Source organism: Camelus ferus, chromosome 16, assembly GCF_009834535.1.
Source record: "Camelus ferus isolate YT-003-E chromosome 16, BCGSAC_Cfer_1.0, whole genome shotgun sequence".
Classification (NCBI taxonomy): domain Eukaryota; kingdom Metazoa; phylum Chordata; class Mammalia; order Artiodactyla; family Camelidae; genus Camelus; species Camelus ferus.
The window spans coordinates 48558735-48583824 of record NC_045711.1 but is presented as its reverse complement, the minus strand read 5'-3'; the positions used below and the strand labels follow the sequence as shown (position 1 = coordinate 48583824).

Sequence of the window (25090 nt, the reverse complement as noted above, 5' to 3'; positions counted from 1 at the left end):
AGGGGGGTTGGAAAGAAGGTGTGTTTTTGTTGGAAATGTTAACGAAATAATTGCACAAAATATACTTAAGTTATTTGTTGTTTATCTGAAATTCAAATTTAACTGGGCATTTTTATTTTTATTTGCTAAATCCGGCAACTCTATTTGGAATGCTCAGCCTAGAGGATGCCTGTGCTGGTCAAGAGGGGATCAGAGGCACCTACTGGGGACTGGAGAAGGAAGGACATTAGCATTTCTTAAACTGCTTCCTTATTCCTAGCTTGGGTCTAGGCCGGCACTTTCACAGGAGGGGACTTGAGAACAGGGCACCCTGGGATCAGAATGACCTCAGTTCAAATCTCAACTCCATCACATGTTAGCTGTGTGAGCTTGGGCAAGTGACCGAGCCACTCTAGATCTTAGTTTGCTCACTTGTAAACAGCATCTGGCATACCGTGCTAGGGGTTAAAGGAGATAATACTCTTGAAGCTCATAGTAAGTAATAGTACTTAGCACATGGTAATTGCTCAATAAACGGTCACAGGTTTAGTTATACTTGGGCAGATCCAGGTTTTGTGGGGTCTGAAGCTTACGAAATTTGGGGTAGCTCGTTAAGAAAAGGAAAACAAATGTATGAATACAAAATTAGACACATACTTGCAAATGAGGGGCCTGAAGCTTACATCTCCTTAACACCATGGGAAGTCCCCCTCCAGCTCTAACCAGCGATGTTCAAACTGCAGGTCAGGATTCACTAGAAGCTTGGTTGTGAAGCCAATTTTAATGATCAAGACAAGTTTTGTTTTGTTTTGTTTTTAAGATATAGAATGGAATAGAAAAGATTCACTGTATCATATGTAGTACAGGTAAGGTAGGTAACAGCATATGTGCCCTGGATGATGAGGTACAATGGATTTATTCTTTGGATTATGGTCACAAATAGTCAAGAAATTCTGCTGTGTATGGGGCACAGAGCCCTTCGGGATGAACATCAATATCCCTATTTTCTCCAGGGTGAAGCTCACAAACACATTAACCAGTTTGCTCAAGACATTCTCAGGGCCAATGAGGGAAAAGCTGAATAGCCAGCAAAACCAGCCTCTCACCCTCACCCTGTCACCCAGCCCAGGACCTAGTCAAAGTGCTTCTCAGACCCGCAGCCTCTCAGCCCTTCCAGGAGAGGAGATGCTGCTCCAGCTCCAAGAGTCACTTGCTGGTCACATACTGGAGGGCTTGCACTGGGCGCCCAAGATTGCAGTTTCAAGAGACCATCAGGGTGTTAGAGTCAGGGTTAGAGATGTCCCTTCTCCCCCAGGCCCCACGCTCCCTGCCATTGTGTTAGGAGGGTTCATCCTGCCATGAAAGTTGCTGTGGTGCCATCCTTTACTGGACCCCCTACTCTGTGCCACTCTCTGTCCTAGAGCCACCCTCCTCATCTCACTGAGCCCTCAGGTGCCAGAGGAGGGGATATTATCTTTCACTTTTTTGCAGAAGAGATCCCAAGGTAACAGAAACTGAGACAGGAGGCTTCAGTTTTATCCATTTCTGCTCCAGAACCCCGAATCAAATGTATATGAACCCACTTTCCCTGAGTGCTCCTGTAGAGGAGTCAGAGGTGGGGTCCTCCAAGAAATCTGAGTGAATACTGGTCCCTTCCTCCATAAAGATCTTGCCTCCCCACCCTACCCCCTACTTCTGCCCCACCAGACAAGCCCACCCTCTCTGTATCCCAGATCCCAGGAGGAAACAATGCTGAGCCCTAGTGGGCTGCTGAGAGAGAGCGGAGCCAGCAGGAGGGGTGGCTGGAGTGGGAATGGGGGAGGAGCGGGGGGTCAGAACTCACGCCCCGGGAGGAGGCTCCAGAGGGGCTGAGTTTCCCAAAAAGAATGAGCCCATTCAGAGCCAGGAAGGAAGGGGAAAAAACCTTGTCTGGTGTTTGACAAGAGGAGAGGAAGGGGGGCAGGGTAAGCACTGCCGCTGCCGTTTCGCTTCTCCCTTCAACTGCCCCTCCAGCATGGCCTGGCAGGACAGCCAAGGAAAGGGGATGTCTGAGGGACAAAGGCAGAGGGGAGCCTCAGGGGGAGAAGGGAGGGGGCCAGGGGACTGGGCTGACCTGAGAGTTTGCCAGAAGAGTCCAGTGAGGGGCCTGGGGAGAGAGAGACAGCTGCAGAGGAGGGGGTGTCTGAAGGACAGAGGGCAGCAAACCAAAGGGCAGAGGGCGGTGCATGAGATCTGCCTGCAGATATCTTTAGGTGGCAGGTACTGGGTCTGCGAGCAGTGGAGGCGACCACTGGCACTGAAGAGGTAGGAAGGGGCTCTGGCTTAGGGAGGTTGACCTCAAAGGGTCAACAGGGGTCTGGAACCAGCGGCCTGTGAAATGCCAGTCAATCATTGACCAGCCCCTGAGACGGGGGGGGGGGGGGGGGGGGGGGGGGACCAGGAGGCTCTATGTGTGTGTTGGCACCGGAGTCTCCTCCTCTCTGCCTACCTCGCCAGCCAGTCTGGGGTCAGAGGACTGAAAACAAACAGAAAAAGGGAGGAGACAGTCCACAGTTCGAGGTCCAGGCCACAAACTGGGGCTTACCCCACAAGGGCATGGTTTGCTGGGAAAGTGCCTGTGTGAATTAGTTGGAAGGATTCCCCTGAGAGTAGGCACAAGGCCTCTCTGGGGCCACAGGAGAGTAATAATCTTGAAGCTTCTGATAAGAAAAACTGTCTTTTGTTAAGGTGGCCTTTTCAGAATGCTTGCAACCTAACCCCTGGGAGGCCACTCTCTGGGCCCAGGGTTAGCCGCTGTTGGGTCCCCAGGGTAGCAAAGGAGCAGAGCCCAAACTGACACAGCAGACCCTGGGCACACTGCTGGCCTCCCTCAGTCCCTCACCCCCATCTCAGGATTGCAGGCCCAAAGCCTGGGGAGTTTGCCTTCCCCCCTCCCTAGGCTACTTTGCCAAGACAAAAAACACTCTTGTGCTCTTGGCCTCACCTGGCTTTAATCATGTGCATGAAGTACCTGTGACTTCCATCTTGGCCTGTGCACACACAGCTGTCTGTGATCCCATGTCCTGTGCTGTCCCTGTGTTTGTACTGATTGCTTACCATGTAGGGGGTCTTCCCTTGGGCAGTATCTGGGCTGTGTGGCCTTGAATAAGGCTTCACTTTGCCATCTGAGATATAAGAGATTTGGACCGAATGGTTCCTGGTCACGGTATTTTAGGATTTGGTGTGGGGGTGGCAACCCTTCAACCCCTACACTTGTCCCTTGAAAGCCCCGCTGAGTCATCTCTTTAGCAGATTCTTTGTTTCACAAGCACTGGGTCTTCCTGTCCATTCAAAAGTTCAGGACCCCAAGCTCACCTCACTTGCTGCTGTAGATACAGATGACTAGGAAACTCTTGCCTATGGCTTTTGGTTGGAGAAGAAGAGACTAGGAAGCTTCCAGAAGCATAAAACTGTGGCAATCATGAAGTCCTGATCTGGAGGGACAATTCCAGTTTCAGATGATTTCATTCACTGGACCAACATTGCTGATGCCTCTCTTTCCATCCAATCATCTTTAAGATCCAGCAATTCCTCTTCCAATACATCTCAGCTTTCCCCACCTCTAGCACCAGCTAATGTAAGCCTCTGTCAGTTCTTTTCTAGGCCAAAGCACTAGCCTTTCATCTTCCCTCTGCTGCTCTTGCCCCCTTTCAACCCCACATTTTCCCCCCACAATAACCAGTTTTTTAAACATAAATCAAATCATTTCATTCCCTCCTGTGCTGAAACACCTGCCAGTCGCTTCCCGTTGCCTAAACACTTCACCATGACCTGAGACCAGATAGAACCTGGTCTCTGGCCTTCACTTCAATCTCACAGCCTTCCAGCCATACAGGCTTCTTTTCTGTCTTCAAAGATGTCACGCTTGTCCCTGCCTTAGGGCCTTTGCGCTGACTGTTCCCTCAGCTTAGAACAATCTGCCCCCAGGTGTTAGCAGGGCTGGTTCCTTCTAGTCATGCGGGTTTCAGCCCAAATGTCACTTTCTCCAAAAGACCTCTAACCATCCAGTCCAAAGTAGCCTCCCGCTCCCTCCCCATTCCCCTGCCCTCCCTCCCTAGATATAACTCAACCCTTGTGACTACATGAAATTGTCCTTTCTGCATTTTCCCTTTGTTTTTAACTGATGGCATATACAGACAGCAAAAAGTTCTAAAAGTACAAGAATAAAAATTGTTCCTTGCTTTCCTGTCACACAGTTCCACATCTCCCTAGAGGCAACAACTATTTCTACTTTCTTATATATCTTTTGGATATATTTTCTAAAAAAAAAAAACAAATATAATTATATGCTCTTATTTTTTCTCACATGAGGTGAAGCGTACAGACACACACGTATACTGTTCTATATCTTGATTTTTATACTTACCAAAAATACCATGCAGGTTTTTCCACGTCAGTACATTATAAATCTGCCCCATTCTTACTAACTTCTGTTCAGCATTCTATTGTAATTATAAGGATCTCCCTCAATTCATGCAATTCATTCCCTATTGCTGGATGTTTAGTTGTTTCCTTTTTTTTTTTTTTGTTATTGAAAATAATCACCAGTGCTGCCATGAATAGCTTTGTACTCATCCCATTTTTGCATTTGTGTAGGTATACCTCAAGATTGTGTAGGTATACTTAGGAGAGGGGGGAAGGTAGAAGCATGCACTCAGTAGTAGAGTGCATGCTTAGCATACATGAGTTTCTGGGTTCAATCTCCAGGAACTCTATTTAAAAAATAAATTAAATAAATAGATAAATCTAATTACCTGTCCCCCTCCTCCACCAAAAAAAACAAAAACAAAAACAAAAACAAAACACCTAATAAAATCACAAAACTAATACTAATATACCTAGAAGAGAAATTCCTGGTTAGAGGATCTATGCAAATTACTGGATTAAAGGGTATGTATATTTTACAGTCTGATGGTGCTAATTTATCCTACATAGTGGTCATACTAATGTGACCTTATGTTAACAGTAAAATTATTTTCGTCTTTTGTTTGATACTCATTTATTTCCTGTCTCCCTCCTCTGATCTTGAGGACAGTACCTTATTCATCATTCTGTCCCCCGACACCTGCATATGGTAACTGCAAAAAATAGTTGATGAATAAGAAAACCTCATTGTAGAATATCCCTCAGTTTTTGTTCTAAGAATATGGTCAATTTGCTCATGAGCCCTCAGCACACTGTACTATTTGCTTTGTCTTTCTCTTCCCTGGACTGGGAACAATTTCTGATTCATCTCTTTTTTTCCCTAGTGCAGTGACTGACACCCAGTAGGGCTCAATAAGACTGAATTGAAGGAATGAATCAAAGGCTTTGCAGGCTATGACTCACGTAGGAAGCCAAATGCAAGTTAGGAAGCAGATTAAGCTGAGGGGGCTCCGTGGGGAAGAAGGGGGGAAATCTCTGGGCTGAAAAGTGGGCACTTAGAGAAGCCTGGTAATTGTGTAGGGCTGTTCTGGCAGGAAAAACCCTCAAGAGATGTCCCAGAGAAACCACACCTCATCTCCTGCTAGGACAACATGACATATGTCTCCACTGCCCTCTCTACCTTTAATCTAGGACTGTGTTCTCCATCAGGTGTGTAGCCATGAGTTTTCAAGGACCAATGAAATGTCTGAGACTTGGACAAATTTTCAATGTTAGCTCCAAAATATAACAAAACAACAAAAAAAATTTTATTAAATATGTACAAAATGTAACAATATGTCAACTATTTACAGCAACTCAATTCAACTATATACAGTTATAGATTTTACTTAATATGGGTGCTGCCTCATTTTAGTTGTTTGATATAATGTAGGATGAGGCTTCCAAAATTGGAACCTTAAAAGTTTTAAAAGAGCCCTATCTCTACCTCAGAGTTCTCTCAAAAGGAGAAGTCCTGCTTTTTCAGTATTTCATCTTCTTTAATCATAAATTTCCTCTTTAAATGGGGATCCTCATAAAAAGATTAATCCCAGCATTATAGTAAGGACAAAATAAAATAATGTATTATAAAAGGACTGATCTATCAGGTGCAAAGTTCATATTAGCACTCAATTGTTTCCGGTCAGCTCCTGGAGGGCTGAGTTGTTGTTTTGTTCATTTCAGCTTCCCAATCAATTATCAACTGGGTGCTCAACTCCAGGGGACACTATTCATGTTATATTTAATTAGAAAAGTCACCATTCACAGAAAATACAATGTGAATGGGGCTCCCCTGAGCGCCATTCACAGAAAATACAATATGAATGGTGCTCCCTGGAGCCGTGCCTTGCCTAGCTTGGTGCTAAGGCTAAGGGCTCAGGAAATGTTTGCTGAACAAGTGAATGAATAGGATCCAATTTAACTTCCAGCTCATTCCACTTCTCGAGATAAAAAGGAAAAGTTGACCAGGAATGAAGAGACTAGGGCAGAGGAAAGGCAGTCATTAACCTACACACACACAAATTATGCATCTAGCTACGAGGTGTCAATGTTTCAATGAGATGGGTGTGTGTGTGTGTGCGCGCGCGCCCGCGCGCTGGTGGTAGTGTGGGGAGGAGGGGTGATACTAAAGCTGGTATCCTCCTATTCCCAACGGTCTTCCTCTTAATTTTCCTTAAAATACTACACCTCTGCTATCTCAGCGTGGTCTGAATTACGCTGGTGATCTGACAGCTCTGGTTTGGCACCCAAATTCTTAACGCGGAATTACGTTGTTCATTCACTTAAACAAACAAAAAGAAAAGACCCCCCCAAAACCAACTTGTTCCTAGCGCCTACCGTGAGCCAAATTCTGTAATTCTGTGCTAGTGCTGGTAATAGAATGGTAAACAAGACAGCGGACGTCCCCACCCTCCCTGGGAAAATAGACTACTGTATGTTGTATCACCCTCAGAAGTAGTGTTTAAGTTGAGACTAGGAGAATCAGCAGGAGTGAGAGTAAGAGTGAAACAGACGAGGCAAAGCCGGGGGGCTTGAGAGACATAGCTCCTTGAGGTGGGTCTGAGGCAGAGGAGTGAGGGAGACCAATGGGCAGGGGCCAGCTCATGCTTGTGGAGTTATGATTTTATCCTGAGGCAAGTAGGAGCCAGTAAAGAATTTTAAGAACGAAAATGACATGGTCAAATTAGAATTTTTGGAAATAGAGCGCGGAGTGGAGGTGGTATAAGTAGATGCAGGGTGTGTTAATAGCCTACTGCGGCTGCCTCGGCGACAAATGATTATGTCTTTAACCAGGGGGATGGTGCCAGTGAAGATGGAGAGAAAGGGACAGTTCTAAATACATTAGGAAGTGGAAATCCGACAGGGCTGGGGACAGAAAAAGAGCCCTATCTCAAATAGACCCCGAGGAAGAAAGAAGACGGCTGTTCATAAAAGACCACTTTATTTTGCTTCTTAACCCACCTGGCGTCCCCCTCTCCCTAACCCTGTCGCCTGTTACGCGGAGACAATAGTAAGGCGAGGGGCGGGGCCGGCGCCCACAGAAATCCGGGAACTTTTATTTAAACTCGGGAGGACGTCAGCGGGGAGTAGACGAAAGAGCACAAGGCATTTCCGGTTACTCCGGAAGTGAAGGCTCCTACGCTCCTCCGCCGGCGGAGGACCGGGGTGAAGGGATGGCCGGGCGGACAGCGCGGCTGGTGCTGCTAGCTGGTGCAGCCGCGTTAGCAAGCGGCTCCCAGGGCGACCGCGAGCCCGTGTACCGCGACTGCGTGCTCGGGTGTGACGAGCGGAACTGCTCCGGGAACGCACTGAAGCACTTCCGCTCCCACCAGCCAATCTACATGAGTCTAGCAGGTAAGCTCCACCCCGCGGCAGGCCCCTCCCACTGGCCTTGGCCCCGCCCATTGCTCTCCCCAATGCCCCTCTGCTATCTATACCTTAGTTTCTTCCTCCAGGTCCATTATGAGGGCAAGTGAGTGGAGCCCCTGGGTGATGAGAGGCTCGTCAGCCAGGAGCCTTCATTTATTTTTTATTTATTCAGTCAAATGGGCATTTACTACTTCCTGGGTACAAAGCCCTGGAATGACACTGAAATCAGACCAGAGTCCTGCCCTTAGAGACTCACAGTCCCCATGGGGACATTAGCCTTCTCAAGTGGAAGGCAGGGGATGGTTTGAGCCTAAGAGACTCTTAGCTTAAGCAATAGAAGCATTAAGGGAGGAAGGAATCGTTTCTGGCTATATTATAGAGGTGGGGACAGCAATTATCTTCGAACACTGGGCTTCTGGATGATACATTAAATTTAGACCTGTGGCCATAGTGGGCACTTACTGTGTGATGGGTGTCAAAATAGTCAATTAATTTTCACAACAACACTTTGGGGTAGATTCTCTTAACCTGATTTTACAGATGGGAAGACTCAGAGAGGTTAAGTGCCCTGCCCAAAGTCACACAGACAATAAGTGGTAAAGTGGAGTTTTGAGTTCTGGCCTGTTTGACTATAAGTGTGTTCCCTTTATTATCCCTTTACATTCCAGACAGAGGGAACAGAGGGTGGAGGCCCTGGACAGATGTGAGCATATCCAGCAGTTTGGCTTACTCAGGGAGCAGAGTGCATGGAAAGGAATAGTGGGAAATAAAGTTTAAAAGGCAATATGGGGCCTCAAAAGTCACACTGAAAAACCTGGGCTTCATTTTCATAGGAGGAGGATAAGACAGCAAGAGTTTCTCACGATCAGTGAGCGCAAATCTTGTGCTCAAGAAGGGCAAACATAAATCCAGGTGTCCACAGATGAGTCCATCAGATGCCAAAATCCCCATCTTGGGTGAAAGGAGAAGGGAAGGAACATCTCTGTTTGCTCACTGCCTGCCCCAGCTCCCCAAAACATGTACACACACACACACACACATACACCTTTCCCTTTTGAATATGTCACACCATCTCTCATCCACTCAAGCAGGAAGCCAGCATTTTCAGATTTCTTCTGGTTCTCTTCCAACCTGCAAGCCTTTTTGGCCTGTGTTGGAGCTTGGGCCCCATTCCAGCTCTCTCCATGCATCCCCATGCTGGGGAGTTTACCAGGCCATATTTATCTGTTTCAGGCTGGACCTGTCGGGACGACTGTAAGTATGAGTGTATGTGGGTTACTGTTGGCCTCTACCTCCAGGAAGGTCACGAAGTGCCTCAGTTCCACGGCAAGGTAAGTTGGAGGGTCAAGGTAGGTTTTTTGGACCACACTGTCCAAGCAGGCTGAGGTGTAGGGTGATGAGTGTGTGTTTAGGGCAGGTACCTGTTCTTCTCAAAATATGCTGGTTGTCATGTAATCAGATGGGACCACTATATCCTGCTTTTGGATTTGGGGTAACAAGATCTGGGAGGCTTTGGGGTCTCCTCAGGGAGTGGTACTGGGTTTCTTAGGGTGGTTGAGATGCCCACCTTGCTACAAGGACAAATTTCCTGCCCCCCATAGCATACTCTCTGTTGTTTCTTCAGTAAGAGTCTGGATTAAAAGAATAATAACCCCTCAGATTGCCCAGTGAGGCACAGCTTGCTGATGCCTTTTGATCCAATATGATTATTGGATTACTCTTTCCAGTTTGTCACAGAGTAAGCTGAGGCTCAGTGGTAGAGGGAGGATTAGGACTTGTGTCTTCTAGATGGCAGGTCTGTGCTCTTTCCATTAGGCCATGCTGAGCCATCTACACTGGCCACCTGGTCCTCCCAGTGCTGTGAGTGCTGGCCAGGATAGAAGGACGACCCTCTGCCAGGGACTGAGGGGAGCTCATTGACCTGAAGAGGGACTACACCTGAGACTTTGACTGAGGTCCAGAGCTGAGGAACCAGCTGGGGACCTGTTGATGCAGCAGGTCAAGAAGAGGTGGGTTGGATCAGCTAGGGGTGCTTGCCCCTCAGGCCTCCTCCATGTGCTCCTTTTTCAGTGGCCCTTCTCCCGGTTCCTGTGCTTCCAAGAGCCAGCTTCTGCTGTGGCGTCTTTCCTCAATGGCCTGGCTAGCCTGGTGATGCTCTGTCGCTACCGTGCCTCCGTGCCAGCCTCCTCCCCTATGTACCCAACCTGCGTGGCCTTCGCTTGGGTAGGTAACCTGCAGGATTCCTGCTCTGCACCCTCATCTAGGAAGGAGGAACTCTTAGATCCCCATTCCCACCCACCTAGCTTCCCTTCTGTTTTGCAGGGCTAAAGTTGCAGCTATGGGGTGGTCAAGCCTGGGGAGAAACAGGGAAGGTGCCAAATCAGACCTTCCCTTTCTAGCAAAGTCCTAAGTCAGGCTGTTTGAGAGGGAGGAAGAGAGGAAAGAAATACTGTTCTTGTCCTGAAGCAGGAAGCCACTAAAACACCCAGTCGGGCAATTTACAAACCCAGAAGGGAGATGGGTGGTAGGGAGCATGCTGGGACTACAGGTCTTTCCAAGGAACCCCCTGGAGGGTTTGAAGCACTATCAACACCAGCTGAGGCCTGGGGGCAGCCATAGCACTCCGTCTAGAGCTCAGCCTGGTCTTAGACCATCCCTGGAGAAGCCAAAATATGTTCCACCTGAGTATCCAGAGAGGGCTCTGAGCTTTGCAGAGTGACTGGTCAGAAGAGCCAGCATCCAGGGCCTGGAATTGTGTGAGAAGCATGGAATGTGGTACAGTTATGAACTGCAGAAACCTTGGGGAGGGTGTGAGAGTAAGGTTGCAATGGATGTCTCTAGATCAGAGCTACCACCATAAGCCCACTCACTCACCTTCCTGCCATCAAAGCAGCCGTTCGTTCCTGTATTGGGCACCTACTATGCGTCAGGCACTCTGTCGGGTGCTAGAGATCCAAAAGTATATCAAAACAGACGGATTCCTGGCCTCTGATACTAATCACATAAGCACACAATTGAATGTAAAACTTCAACTAAGAACCAGTGCAGTGGAGGATGGATAGGTGCTGGAGGCTGTGTGATGGGGTCTAGACTAGTACAGGGCGGCCCTGGGAAGGCTTCCGTGAGGAAGGTGTATGTGAACTCAAATCAGAATGATGAGCGACTGTTAACTAGGTGAATCCGGGGAAATTGGGAGTTGTGTACACAGAAGACTCAGAATGCTCACTGGCAGGAGTGCAGGTTATATGAGGACCTGAAAGACCAGGAGGCCTACCATGCAGGAAGCCTGGAAGTGGGGTGGGGGGGTGAGGTGGTGGGCAGGTGGGCAGTGGGTAGCCTGGGGGGGCACATGAACACTTTAGATCCCGACTCTCAAAGCATCAGGAAGCAAGGAGGGTTGGAGAGAATGGGCTTCATGAATAGACTTGCCATTCTGGCTGCTTTGTAGGGAACAGATTGGAGGGGCAGGCATGGATGAAGGGGCTAGTTGGTAGTTTTAACATAGGGCACAGTAGCTAGACTAGAGAGGAGGCACTGGTCTAGGGAAGGGGGTATTAAAGAGGAATGTATTTGAGCTATGCTTTGGAGGTGACATTAACTTTTTTTAATGTATTTTTTTTAACAGACACGTACATAGCTCTTGCCAGGCACCATTCTAAGCATTTTTATAAATATTAACCTTGTTAATCCCACAATGAGCTTATGAGGTAGGTAGTATTATTATCCTCAGTTTACAGATGAGGAAACCAAGGACTGGAGAGGTTAAGTAACCTGCCCTAGGAGCCAGGGTTTGAATCCAGACATCTGGCTCCAGAGTCTACACTCTTACCATCTTGGCTGTGCTGATAACCTAAGATGAGAAGAGAGAGTCAAGGATGCCCCCCCCCCCCGTGCTGCTTCTGCTTATGAGACAGTGATAGAAGCTGTGAGTGTGGCTGCGATCACCAAGGGGGAACTTGGTGAGGAGAGGTCTAGGATGGAGCCCTGAGGATCCCCCAAACTCAGTGGCTGAATAGAAGGGGATGAGCCAGAAGCAGTGGCCAGAGGGTGGGTGGAAAACAAGGCTACCATGTGGTTGGGGGCCCTGGGACAAGGACAGGAAGGAGAGAGTAGGCCATTCTCCTGAATTCTGCTTCAATCAAATAAGACCCAAGGCCTAGATCTGGCAACCCTGGGGTCTCTGAGGACCTTGGGGAAACTGATAGTGTCGGGGTGCAGAGAAGTCCCTGCCAAACCTCAGACTTGAGAGGTGGGGATCAGAAGAAGGGCAGGAAAGAAGCTGTTAAGCCTCTGGGGAATGTGGATCCTCCTTAATACTTTACACTCAACAAATAGTAAAAAATAATTTTTATCAATTATGGAACACTGATCACGTGATGGGCATTGTCTTAAGTTCTGTACATATGTTTTTTCACTGAATCCTCATAATACTACTGTGAGCTCTGCGGAAGGCTCAGAGCGGGAAAACTTGCCCCCAGTGAACAGCTAATAAGGTAGTGGATAGTGGAGACAGGTTGGCCTCCAGGGCTGTCTGGCTCCGGGGCCTGAGCACCTAGGCCCTTTCTGGGCTGTCTCCATGTACCGCGATAGATGATGACTGAGAATTTACTGTGGGTAGAGACAGCAGGTAGCACTTGTGGAAGCTGGAGCCCCTGCGCCCAGGAGCTAAGCCAAGTGGGTGGTGTAGGTCCAGCCAGTCTGGGAGGCAGGATGGAGGCAGAGGCGAGGAGGACTCAGGGAGAGAGCCTTGGAAGCTGAGGTGGGGAGACCACATCCTGCGAGGGGAGACATTTTCAGGGAAGCCCAGGGTGGAGGAGAGGCTTCATCTGGGATGTGCAGGCCTGGTAAGGCTTAGACGTGTACAGGTCGGGGGAGACAAGGTTGCATTCCGGCATTCCAGGCTGGGGGCACAGCCCAAGCAAAGGGACAGAAGTTAGACAGTGGGGAACATGGACAGGCATCCTTGGGAAGGTCGGCCTGGCCACAGCATGGCTGTGTGAAGGGGAGTAGGGGGAGGTAAGATGGCCCAGAGAGGGCTCTGGGTGCCAGGCTGAGGGGCAGGGACTCTTTGTGGGCTGGGCCTAGCATCAGCACACCCTGTCACAGGCATGAGTGGGATGGAGCCGTTACTTCCTGTTCAGACTTCGCAGAGAAGGGCGTTTGGTCCTGGCCAAGAAGGCAGGAAGGGCAGGGAAACTGAGGAGAGCACACCTGTTCCCTTTCCCTTGGCATTCTTCCAGGGACACTGCTTGCTGGACCCCTGCCTGCACCACCCCTTCACCCCTGCCCCTGTCAGAGAGCACAGGACAGCCCTGCCTGAACCCTCTGAACAAAACTCAGAGCCTCCTTGGGTAGAGGCGCTGGTCTGAGGGGACTTCGAAGGCTCCCAGCCTTTGTCTTCGTGACACGTGCCAGCGCCCACTGGTCACTTCCCAACTCTCGTCTTGATCTCCCTGATTCTTGGGTCTTTCATCTCACTGGCATCTGCCACTCAGCTTCCTTCTTGGTGAGGATCACATCTTCCAGGTGTACCTTGCAGTCCAGGGTGACCAAGGACCCTTAGGAACAGAGCAGGAGATACTAGGTGCGGGGAGGACAGATCATGGGGCCTGTGTCTTAGGGTACCTGCTACAGGATGTGGTGTCCTGGGACATGGGACCCCTCATGCCCCCAGTAGGCCCTTGAGGGACAGAGTCTCAGTGCCCACACTCCCTTTGATGATCCAGTTTGGATTTTACTCTTGCTCTTTTGTCCTGTGTGTGTTTGCAAGCGGGAAGGATCCTGAGCTGTGGAGGGTGTGGCAGCAGACTTAGTCCTGGGCTAGGTTTTCTGGAGTTAGTGGGGCTCCTGATTTCTGTTGGGGTCAGGTGAGATGCCCCCCTAATCTGCTCTAGGTTAGGTCTTGGGGAGGAGGGGTGGGTCTCAGTCTTTTTCTCCAGGAATTAGCAGAGCTCATAAAGCTTTGGCACAAGAAGTCAAGCCCTGCCTTGATATTTAGACCTGAACTTGGGCTGGGCGGCAGCCAGGCTTTGGAGGAGCCCACCAAAACTCTGTCCACCAGACCTCAGGGAACTGGGGGCCCCTGCTCTCTGCCAAAGCTCAGAGGCCAACCAGTTCTCTGCCTCTTTATCCAGTAAGGAAAGGTCTTCAGGGTGAGGGTGAGGGTGCCAGGAAGGCCCCAACTGTCTCTACAGGATGATTTATGGAGGTGGGGACTAACTGTACCCTACCTCTGCTGAGGAAACTATGAGAAGAGATAGATTAAGGCTACAGCAGAATGATGGCTAGACTTCAAGAAGAACTTCCCTAAGGTCAGGCAAGAGTCAGTGGAACAAGCAATGGCAAGAAGTCAAGGAATCCTTTTTGTTGCTGGAGAAAGCTCTCCTCCCATCTCCATCCACTTCTTCCCCTCTTCTCTCTCAGGAGTGAACCAGGGCAGGCTTGCCTTGCCTGAGGCAGGGGTGAGACACCGTGGCCTCTGGGGGGGCCCAGGATGGCAGCAGGCATCATATTTAACATTCTGCCTCCCCCACCTCTGAGACACCGAGCTATTTAAAGACCCATTTGTCCCCACCGCGGCGGTGTCAATGACAGCCCCGAGCACTGGGGCTTAGCACTGGGGTCGAATTCCTGACAGATCTGGCTCACTTGGCATCCAACCAGTTTCACGGCTGTGATATTTTTGTCTCAGTTTTCTTATTTTCCAACAGACTGAAACAGCCTCCTGCCCTTCCTCCGCCCAGCCTTCCTTGTCCCCTTCCATTTCCACTCTCGTTGGCACCCTGCCTCTGGCCTCCCCCTTTCCTCAGTGTTTACACCAAGTTCTTGGCGCCCATCACCCTCTTGGCCCGTCTGATTGGCCATTTACCCCTTGGCCCCCCCATTCTACTCAGGCTTGGCTGTGGAGTCTGGGAGCCACTGTACACTTGGGCTTTCCTTTCCTTCCACATCCATGTCCCTCTGTCCCTTCGCTGGAGTCTTGGTTACAAACTCTGAGTGAAGAGAAGTCGTATCTCTGCAGGGCATCCTGGTGGGAGAGTGGCTCAGGGGCAGGGAGGAGGGAGCTCTTCCTACAGCCAAGGCTCTGCATTTTGGGATCAAGAGACTCTGGGACCCCAAGGTTTGCCCTGCGACATTGTGACCCTTGAGGAATAGAGAGGGGGTGGTCAGGTGAAGGGAAGTGGTGGGGGTCAGTCCCTGGACATGATGAAATAAACTGGCCTTTATGGGCCCCCTACTGTGTGCCAGGCCGCAGTCACATTAACCACTTCCTGTGCCTGGCATTTGACAGCCATCGTCCTCACAACTCTCTTCTGCAGTGGGTGCTGCTGTTAACCCCGTTTTGTAGGTGAGGTAGATGAGGCTCAGAGAAGTTGTTACTTGCCCAAGATCACACGGCTATTTAGGGGCTGAGGCAGAGCTTGAACCCAGAGTCCATCTCATTACTGAGGCTCCGGACATCCTGCCGCCAGCCTGGAACTGTGGGATGGGTCTGGGCAGCTGTGGGAGACCACCCTTTCTCTGCGCATATGTCCCTGGCCAGCAGGGAGAATGGGAGGCAGGCTTGGCTTCTGGTCTGTGAAGTGGTGTAAGGGTCTCATGCTGGTCAAAAGGGTGGGGAGAAGAAATGCCTAATGTTTAACCCCATCCTGGGCATTGTGCTATACACTGTACTTGTATTGCTCACTAAAACCTTATCAACACTATTATTATTCCCATTTTACAGATGAGAAAACTGAGGCACAGCAAGGCTAAATAACTTGCCCAAGGACACACAGAAAATGCAGAGCCAGGGTTTGAACCCTGGCAGGCTGGCCCTAGGGCCTGCATTCTTAATGACACTATCTCCCAAGTCTGAGGAAAGGGTCAGAAGAGGAGCCCCCCCCCCCCATAATGGGACAGTCCCCAGGGGAGAGGGAACTTTTCAAGGGTGCAGAGTCCAGGCTTCAGGTGGATCTGTGTAAGTGGAAGGCACCCCAGGGAGGCAGTTGGACAGGGACCGAGAGCCCCCACCCCTGTCCCACAGAGCTAAGCCCTGGCCCTGTGCACCCCCCCCCGCATGCCCCGCCTCCAGCCACCACTTAGCTCAGTCCTCTTGTCACCTCCCCTTGCCTGCCATGGGTGACAAGGAGGCCTGGCTGGCTGCCATGCCCTGCTGCCTTCCCCTCATCTGCCTTTCACATTTGCTCCAGAGCCACTCTCCTCTCCAAGGATGTCCCTGTTCCTGGCCTGCCCAGGAGACCTGGCCCATGTGATCACCTGGGCCCTGTCTCCAGCCCCTGCTTCTCTCCCCACACTGATCCTGAGCATCACAGATTCTGCTCCGTTCTGTCCGGTTTTCCAGCCTCCAAACCACGTGTCCATTACTGTCTGGGGAAGGGGTAGCACCAGGGATGGGACGAGATGGCTTCCTCAAAGGAGGAAGCAGCCTGACCTAGACAAATTGCTTGACATCAGGGCAGGAAAGATCATTTTTACCAGCCCCTGATTTGTCCCAGGGGGAAACTCGGGCCCAGAAGGGCAGGGCTTTTGCCCAGGTCACGAGGAGCATAAGCAGCGAGACTCAGGCCAGGACACAGGCCAGACAGGCAGACACCAGGCTACGTGAGCCTCCAGAGACTTCCAGGGCTGTCTGGCTTTGCAGTAGAGCCCTGCTGGCCTCAACCCGCCACTCTTCCCGTTTCCTCACCAGCCCCTTTGAGCCTGCTTTAGGGAACTCATCCTACCATCTGACCTTCCTGCCACACACCGGATGGAGAGCAACTTTTTACACTGCTCCCCCTGTCCCCTGCCTGGCCAGTTTTCCTGGTATACTGGACCCAAGTGAGCGGCTCCTGGCCCTTACTACTAGGGCCTGTCCCACCCTAGTGCATCCCTCCCTACCTCCAGGGCATTCCAGGCCAGACCTTGGCTCTTTCTTCCTTTGACACTTTGTCACTGGTTTCCCAGCCCTTCCACCCAGCCCAGAGTGTGTATCTCCACCCCATCCCACCCCTCTTTCAGTAACTCGGGCCTCTGCCATGGATATAGCAGTCTACGGGAAAAAAGTGCTGGGGCTCATTTGCAAGATGATTTGTACTCTCTCCTTGCAGTGAATTTCCAGAAAAAAGGCCTCAAACATTCCCTTGGGCCCTTGCCCGCCACAGCCCCTCCAGCCCTGCTCCTCTGTTCCTCCCAGAGCTTGAAGTGGCAGCCACTGGCTTGGCAGGTTGAGCCGGCCCAGCCAGGAGGAAGCTGGGCTCAGTTGGCCAGGCTTCTCCTCAGAGACTTGGCCCCAGTGGGATCTGCTGGATCTCCCTCCCTTGCTTGCTTGCGGACACACCCCAAGCTGGCTCAAGCCCCTCCACCCCACCCACCTCATTCCCGCCCCCAGAGGCTGAGGTCACCGGCTCCCCTGGCCCGGGCTGGGGCTGTCGTCACCTGCCAGTTGGGGGAGGAGGTGAGGCTCCCCGGGGGCTGTTGTCTTAGCCATTGAGTAACCAGGGAACTTGGCTCTGCTGGAACTGGCTCCCAGGCCAGGCCGGAACCTGTGGAACTTGCAGAGGCTGAGGCCCCCATGGCCTTGGGGGTTCAGGGTAGTGGGAAGCGAGCTGGGCGCGGGTGGAGGGGCAAGTATTTGCTCAGGCAGTGGGCTCCAGGGCCCAGGGGAGGCATGTTTCCCAGCTGGGTAGTGGAATGAATGTGAGCCCGCCAGTGGGGAGGGTGTGGGGGAGTGTGGGGACCCTCCCCACCTTGGGGCGCTGAGCTCACTAGCCGCCTCCCTCCTCAGGTCTCCCTCAATGCCTGGTTCTGGTCCACAGTCTTCCACACCAGGGACACCGACCTCACAGAGGTGAGCGCCCCCCTACTCCATCTCCTACTGTGGACAGTCGCAGAGGAGCCGAGAGAGATGGGGCAGAGCCGGCCCTTACTTCTTGTACTGACTCGGGTCACGGGGTGCTCGCTCTGTGCTGGGCATTTTAAACCTCTTAGTGCACTTGAGCCTCCCTTGACCTTGTGAAGCAGGTGTGATTATTGGCTCTTCTTAACTGATGGGGCAGCCGAGCCTTGGGCAGGTGAATTCACTTGCCCAGGATCACGCAGCCAGCAAAAGGTGCAGTCCAGGCTTGAGCCTACAGCTGCTGAACTCCGGACTGCACCCTGAATTCTGCAGTGTGCTCTTAATGTTCTGCAGTCTGGCAGGCACCATATACTAATACCCGGAAAGCCTTGCTGCTGAGCACATTTTTAAAAAATTGTATAATGTGAATACCAGGCTCAGTGTGTTCAATTCAGGTGTGAAACAGCAACTGATAGAAAAAAATGAGACATGTCCCCACCGGCCACAGGCCTTGGACTCCTGTGTTAGACTCCAGCTGTGTCTCTGCCCCCATCCCTGGTGGGTCCTCCCTGGGCCCTGCCCTCTGTGAAGCCTCTTCCACCTCCTACTCCCCTCACACTGGCCCCTCATCCAGCTCTCCTTGTCTTCAGAAAATGGACTACTTCTGTGCCTCCACTGTCATCCTGCATTCAGTCTATCTGTGCTGTGTCAGGTGAGCCCACCTTGGCTGCTATGAGGCAAAAATCAGGAACCAGGCCCTTGGGGCAGAAAGGGGTCACCCAGCTCTCCCCTGGGTGGGGGTGGGGGCTATCCCAGGGCTTTCTTCATGATCCCTCAACACATACACACACAACCTCCAGATGGTTCTGAACAGGGACCCTGCGGCCAGGACTAGGGGCCCTGGCTCTTGCCAAGGAGCTGTAGCACTTGGTCGCAGGCCCCCTGGGGATTGGAGGCCTGCCTGGCTGGCCTGTTATGATGGGGGAGAGGGGCAGTGCCTCCCTTGTACAGCTGTTGGGGGTGAGGGGATGCTTTCGGGAATGCTGCCGTGGGCACAGGCCACCCTACATCTGAGCAACGCTGGGTGGTGGACAGGACTGTGGGGCTGCAGTGCCCCGCCGTGGCCAGTGCCTTCCGGGCCCTCCTGCTGCTCATGCTGACCGCGCACGTCTCCTACCTGAGCCTCATCCACTTTGACTATGGCTACAACCTGGCGGCCAATGTGGCTATCGGTGAGGCGGGACGGGGGCTCTGGGGTGGGGTTGGACCATCTGCAGAGCTGCTGGTTTTGGGTGGAGGTGGGAGTTGGTGCTGTTTCCAGAGAAGAAGCTTCTAGAGGGACACTTGGGGTGAGGGAAAGGGAAAGAATTTGGGGTGGGAGAGGGGAGGTTGGGAGGAGAGCCTGAGGATGGTCCTGGGGTCAAAGAGCATGGGGCCAGGGGAGATTCTGGGAGGAGAGAAGGTGGTCCAGAGAGTGAGCCTCTCCCCACCCCTACCCGCACCCAGGCCTGGTGAACGCGGTGTGGTGGCTGACCTGGTGCCTGTGGAACCAGCGGCGGCTGCCTCACGCACGCAAGTGCATGGTGGTGGTCCTGCTGCTGCAGGGGCTGTCCCTGCTCGAGCTGCTGGACTTCCCGCCTCTCTTCTGGGTCCTGGATGCCCACGCCATCTGGCACTTCAGCACCATCCCCGTTCACGTCCTCTTCTTCAGGTGGGTGCTCCTTGGCCCCGTGCTCACCTCCTCTGTGCCCTTCCTTGCCTGCTTCTTAGAGACCTCTGTGCACAGGTCACCCACTGCCAGCTTGCCTGCCCCGCCCCACCCCACCCCCAGGGAATGCTCTCAGAGCTGTGCCTCAGTGGGCTCCTCCCTCGGCCCACAGCTTTCTGGAAGATGACAGCCTCTACCTGCTGAAGGAATCAGAGGCCAAGTTCAAGCTGGACTGAAGGCCCTGGAAGTGGGTCTGCCCACCTGGGGATTCTGTCCCTCCGCTGCTGGCTTCCCTTCTCCTCCCATTCCTTGAGACGATTTATTTTTTCCTTTCAGCATTTTGAACTTGGACATGAAGGGTGTGGGCCCAGAATCATGTAACCTGCCCATCCCTTGCTCACCCCATCATGGCCCTCACAGATCCTGGCGTTGGTTCAGATGTGGCCTCATCACATCTGGGGCTAGAAAATGGGCAACCCCTGTGGTCCCTGGAGCTGAACTAGGGTGGAACTGTGTTCTTAGCTCCACCGAGAGGAGAGGTGCCTTTCCTCCCTGTCAGCTTCCCCCTCACTGCCTGGGCAGTTCCCGGAACTCTCTGTCTCACTGGGAGACCAGGCACCAAAGGCCTTTGGAGATTCAGTGAGGTCCCCTTCTGTTACTCTGTGCCCTCCTCCAGGGCACCACTAGGTGGCACTAGATGCTTGCTCTTTGGCTGCCCAAGTATCAAGGCAGGTCTCATTCTCCCCATGGGATCTAGAGGGACCAAGCTGTTGGGATTGGGGAGCAGTCTCACCCAGACTGTTACTCCTGTCAGACCCCTAGGAGGCCTCACCACGCTCTCCCTTTGGGGCTAGGACCCCAGAGAGCCCAGGACCAGGATCCCTCTGGCCCCTGTGCTGCTGTCGTGGTTGGAAGCCTGCATGTGAGTGTGTAAGGGAGACCATGTGTGTAGGTGACAGGATGGTGGACGTGGGCCTGGGGTGTGTGGGATGCTGGGGGGCAGGCAGTGTGTGAGAGCATTGGCCTTGTGCAGTGTGGAAAGTGGTGTGTGTGTGAGAGTGGTTTTAAAGTGTGTGTGTTGAGGGGTAGGCAGGTTAGTGTGGATGAGTGGAGTATGCATAGACTTGAGTGTGAGTGCAGGTGAGTGTGAGTGCCACACAGTGGGGGGAGGTTGAGCAGGATGAGGGGATCAAATCACTGTCGACAACCATTTATTGTGCACCAACTCTGCACAAAGCCCTGGGTCAAGTTGAGAGCCAGGATGTCCCCAAGATGCGGCTGGGAGTGAGGGTGTCCAGGCTGCATGTATATATGTGTTCCTTTCTTTACAAACCTCACAGGGCTCCTGCACAACCTCCTGAATCAGCCCCTTGGGAGGCAGAGGGAGGAAGGAAAATGGGGATCATCCTTGCCTAAACATGGTGGCCACCCCTACCCCAGTGCCCTGCCTGCTAAGCCCCTTTGACACTGCCGGACCCTGGGGGAGAGAGGGGGGCAATCTGAGGGAGGAGGGGAGAAGGCCTGTGGCCTGGTTGGGTTTCCCATCTTCCTGGAGGCAGGCAGGGGCCATGCTGTACCCACACCCTGGTAAAGGTGACCCCTGCCAGTTGCCGGCAGCCATAGCACATTCCTGCTTCACAAGGATAGAATGTGGAGCTCCAGAAACTTTCCATCCAAAGGCAGTCTCTGTGATTGGAGCAGGGAGTCTGGATTCTTGCTCTTTCCCTGCCCTCTTGCCCCTCCCTGGGGGTAAGGGTGCTGTGTTAGGACTTCAACCTCAGGGACTTAGCTGGCTTGTGTTAACCTCTTTTGATACTAAGAACTATTTTAAGGTAGGAGGGTAGCAATGGAAATTCTTAATAAATCAATTCTCAACCTCACCTACCCTTGTCTGGCCCATTTGTGTGAGCAGGGTGGGCTGGAGGGAAGGAGATGGGGCTGGCTGGAGGCAGCAGGCAGATGAGGTCTCTACCCAGGCTGGTGGGAATGGGGATGGTAGGGACTATGTTCAGAGCAGTAGCAGAGTTGGATGGAGCTCAGGTCCAGCCTTTGGTGGAGGCTGAGGGGGAAGCTGGTGTCCTCCTCTCTCACTTTCCTGGGCCTTTGTGCCTAGATGTAACCCCACCCCCCAAAAAAAGTTCCACTTGTGTCTCCTAACCATCCCCCTCTCCCCCGCTCTTGGGCTCCACTAGGCTCCACTACTATTTATTCATTCTTAACCTTCCTGAGCTTCTGCAAACAAGATGGCAGGACCTACTGCCTGTGTGACGATCTAATGGACCTGGCAGTTGTTGGTTCATGGCAGATGCTGAATGAGCTCCCTCTGACCCTGACCTTCCTTAGTCTGGGAAGAATGAGTGGTATAGAGCCTGCCTTCATGGAAGCTTCTGGGGGTAAAAAAGGCCAGGGTTGATGCCCTCCTACCCCCACAACACAGGAGAGAGCTCTGGGCCCTTGCTGTGTCCCAGGAGAGCCACAGACTCCACTTACACCAACCAGCAAGGGACTTAATTTTTTATTAGTTGCCACCTCGGATAATAGGGAATCTGGGTGGGTGAGGGCTGACAGCACTGGATGCACCGGGGCCTCACAGCCCCACCTTCTTCTGGGCCCAGGCGAAGAAGATGCCCTTGACATCATCTACACCCGTCCGAAGGTGGGCAGGCATGATGTAGGTGCGTAGATCACGCACCTCATAGCCGCTACGCATCAAGGCCTCCCTCACCTCCTCCTCACACACCGGCACCACTGCTAGCCTGGCCTCGCCAGCCAGGTACCACGACTCCTCCAGGGCCCCGATGAGGAGGAGGTGCCCCTCAGGCCTCAGCAGTGTGGTGATGTGGTCCAGGGCCCTCTGGAAGCTGGCAAGGTCTGGACTCACAGCCTCCAGGCAGAAAGCAGAGACCAGGGCATCGGCAGGCAGGGGTGCCAGGCTCCCAGTGCCCAGGGGCTGGTGCTGGTGCACATCAATGGGCAGGATCCGCTTCACCCTGGCTCGCAGCTGGCGCTCCTTCTCCTGGTAGGATTCACTGTTGAGGAGCAGAAGGCAGGATTGGGACTGGGGCTCTGGACTGCCCATGCTCAGTTCTCTGCTGCCTCCATGGGAGACCTTCTGCCCCACCCTCATCCCCTAGCCCTTACCCCTTGCCCTCAATGAGGCATACATGCTGGCTGTACACGCTCCAATTGAAGGCCCCCGGCTCTTCTCGCAGCCAGAGCCCCAGCTCTTGGCGATTCACCTCCAAGAAATCTGTCATGGTGATGTCCTCAAAGTGGGCACAGGCACTGAGCAGCTGGTATATGGTGGGGCCTGAACCAATGTCAATGAGGGTGCGCCCAGACACCTCACCTGCATGGGGCAGAGGAATAGGTGCATCGGAAGGCAGGGGTGCTGGGCTTGCTAGGTGCTAGGCCCGTGGACCCCAGCCTCTGTTGCTGCCTCCCTTACCTGCTTCTCCCCACCGCTCCCATTCCTTCTCTCTGGAAGTGTGTCTCTATCTGGAAAAAGGCATTAGCTCCGGAGTTAGACTAACCAGGGTCTGAGTCCTGGCTCCAACATTGAGTGGCTTACCTTGGGAAAAGAACTTAATATCTCTGAGACTCAGGTTCCACATCTATAAAACTGTACCTACCAGCGAGGATTAAGTGAGAAATCACAGGTGCCTGGCAGGTGCCTCTCTCCCCTTCCCCTTTCCCTGCAGTCTGCATTCTCCATCTCACCTCTCAATTTCGAGTGCTCCGCCCATCTCCATCCACACTCCTCTGCCTCTCACAGTGATCGATATTGCTTCTCTTCCTCTTCTGTTTTCACCTCTTAACTACCTATCCCCATCTGGCTCTCTCTCGAGCCAGGCCCCTTTAGCTCCCCATGACTTCTTGCCCTCAGTTTCCCCACGCTTACCGGTGGCGAAAGTCTGTGCCAAGCAGCGCAGCTTCCAAGGCCCGACGCCGTCCGGGCTGCTCAGGTCGCCCCGAGGGGGCGCGTAGTTGTTGCGGAGGTAGGCGCGGGGCTCGAAGCGCTGGTAGGCCGAGGCCACCGCCGCCCGGCCTGGGTCCTGGTCGGGGGCCGTTCCTGCAGCGTGACTCCGGTCTGCCCCGCTCATCCTGCTGCTGCGGCCGCCCTGTCCCCCGCTCGCCTTTATCTATGGCCGGACTCCCGCCCCGACCCCTCCGCTGCGGGGGCGGCTGCTGAGTGATGAGCCGCCCGGGGCCACGCGCGCTGTATCTCCTTCACCTCATCCATCTCCTTTAGTGTCGGAGCAGCAGACACAGAGAGGGAACATCCGTCCCCGCCCCTGCTCCACGGTTGCTCCGGCTGCACTCCACCCTTTGTCTCACCTGCCCTGCCGCTCAGCTTCCTACACCTAGACTGCTTAGACCCCTGCGTCCTCCAGTCCCAGCTCCTCCCGTCGCTCTTCTCCAGCTCCCGCAGCCATTCACCCCCTTTGCCGGGCATCCCATCCCTTCTCTTTTGCGACGATTCGAGTTAGCCCTTTCCCCAGTTCCCAGCTCCCAGCGTGGCCCACCAAGGGCCCAGCACCCCCGCCAGGCTCCCCATATGCGGGACACCCTGTCTTCCTCCATTCCTTAATAAGGTCACCCCAAATCCTCTTCTCTGCCCCGCCTCCCAGCCTCTCTTTCGTCCCTGTCCTCCAGCATTCTCCCCCCGCCCTCCCCCCTTTCCCCGGCCCCGACTCCAGAAAGGACAGTCCGTTCTGACCTCAACCACGGTCGCCCCGGGGCCCCAGAGCGGAGCTCCAGCCCCGCCCGTCCGATGGCAGCAACGATAGGGAGGCGAGCGGGGCTAATGCATTTAGCGGGCGGAAAACCGGGCCTCTCCTTCGGGCCCTGCAGGCTCCGAGCTGTGTATCTGGGGTCTGCAGAGGACGGAAGGTTCGGGACGTTCCCGCCACGTCGGGGGCGAAGGACCCAGGTGAGGACGTTGAGGGCGCGCGGCGCATTCTCCAGGCTGCCAGGGGACACCAGGGGACGCAGTCCGAGCCTTCGGGCGCCAAAGGATTAGGCATATTGCCGGTCTGCAGTCTCTGACCCCTCTCAAATCCCAGCCCACACTCCAGCCCCCTCTGGGGGAGTAGGGCCAGGGCAGGCCTGCAGACTGCTTGGCGTTCCAGGTACCAGGCTGTCAAGATGCCAAGGTCTCCCCTCCTATTTCCCCGAATGGGAAGTGGATTCTGCGAGGCCATCTTCATGGTCTTCCTGGAGTGGGACCCCGCTGGCTAAGTCCAGAGCCCCCTGCCCTGGGTAGGCTACCAGCCCCTGCCAAGTTGGGCCCCAGGCCTCTGTGCCACACCTCACCCCCCTACCTTGTCCCAAGGGGAGAGTGTCTTCTTGTTGGGCTAGGCAGCCAGGTTGGGATATGAGTCAGCACAACAGCTGCAGGGGTCACAGGCAGGAACCTGACCCCCAATACACACACCCCACTCCCAACAACCCTCCTTGGGCTCCCAGGGCAGGGAGGGTGAAACACCTGACTCCAGCCAAGGATTGATTCTGTCTGGATTCAGAACTGAGAGGTCAGCTTTGGGGTCACTGACCCTATCCACACTCTGAGTCACAGCTAAGGACAGTTCTGGTGCCAGCCCCCTCCATATTCTCCATGAGGTCATTTAAACAAACCCTGGATGCCAACTGGCCTCCTGGGCACTGCTCAGTGCCAGAGGACTGGACATGGAAGCCAGGACTGCACAGCAGCGTCCGGGTAAGGAAGGGGGGCTGAACAGACAGCACCCTGTTTACAGCTCTGTCCCTGC

At 53.2% G+C, this 25090-nt stretch overlaps 2 protein-coding genes and 1 pseudogene across 2 annotated transcripts; 2 read left to right on the top strand and 1 right to left on the bottom strand.

The window, feature by feature from the left end:
- Window positions 1-7529: 7529 nt before the first annotated feature.
- PGAP3 (post-GPI attachment to proteins phospholipase 3) lies at window positions 7530-21199 on the top strand. Its single transcript, XM_006176354.3, has 8 exons — window positions 7530-7776; window positions 9025-9122; window positions 9862-10014; window positions 17561-17623; window positions 18262-18323; window positions 18707-18843; window positions 19118-19322; window positions 19492-21199. Exons 1-8 carry the CDS (start codon window positions 7596-7598, stop codon window positions 19553-19555), a joined length of 963 nt encoding a protein of 320 aa, XP_006176416.3. The 5' UTR covers window positions 7530-7595; the 3' UTR covers window positions 19556-21199.
- LOC116656853 lies at window positions 19698-21199 on the top strand (annotated as a pseudogene).
- Window positions 21200-21826: 627 nt separating this feature from the next.
- Window positions 21827-24176, bottom strand: PNMT (phenylethanolamine N-methyltransferase). The gene is made up of 4 exons (XM_006176355.3): window positions 24040-24176; window positions 23221-23565; window positions 22461-22668; window positions 21827-22348 (listed from the first exon to the last, which is right to left on the bottom strand). Exons 2-4 carry the CDS (start codon window positions 23420-23422, stop codon window positions 21907-21909), a joined length of 852 nt encoding a protein of 283 aa, XP_006176417.1. The 5' UTR covers window positions 23423-23565; window positions 24040-24176; the 3' UTR covers window positions 21827-21906.
- Window positions 24177-25090: the final 914 nt, after the last annotated feature.

Excerpts from the sequence above, each read along its gene's own strand:
- PGAP3 (XM_006176354.3), top strand. The coding sequence starts at position 7,596 with ATGGCCGGGCGGACAGCGCGGCTGGTGCTGCTAGCTGGTGCAGCCGCG. Across the intron at positions 9,123-9,861 it reads TGCCTCAGTTCCACGGCAAG|TGGCCCTTCTCCCGGTTCCT; the intron begins GTAAGTTGGAGG and ends CTCCTTTTTCAG. Across the intron at positions 19,323-19,491 it reads GTTCACGTCCTCTTCTTCAG|CTTTCTGGAAGATGACAGCC; the intron begins GTGGGTGCTCCT and ends CTCGGCCCACAG.
- PNMT (XM_006176355.3), bottom strand. The coding sequence starts at position 23,422 with ATGAGCGGGGCAGACCGGAGTCACGCTGCAGGAACGGCCCCCGACCAG. Across the intron at positions 22,669-23,220 it reads GGCACAGACTTTCGCCACCG|GTGAGGTGTCTGGGCGCACC; the intron begins GTAAGCGTGGGG and ends TGCCCCATGCAG. Across the intron at positions 22,349-22,460 it reads TGCCTCATTGAGGGCAAGGG|TGAATCCTACCAGGAGAAGG; the intron begins GTAAGGGCTAGG and ends GCTCCTCAACAG.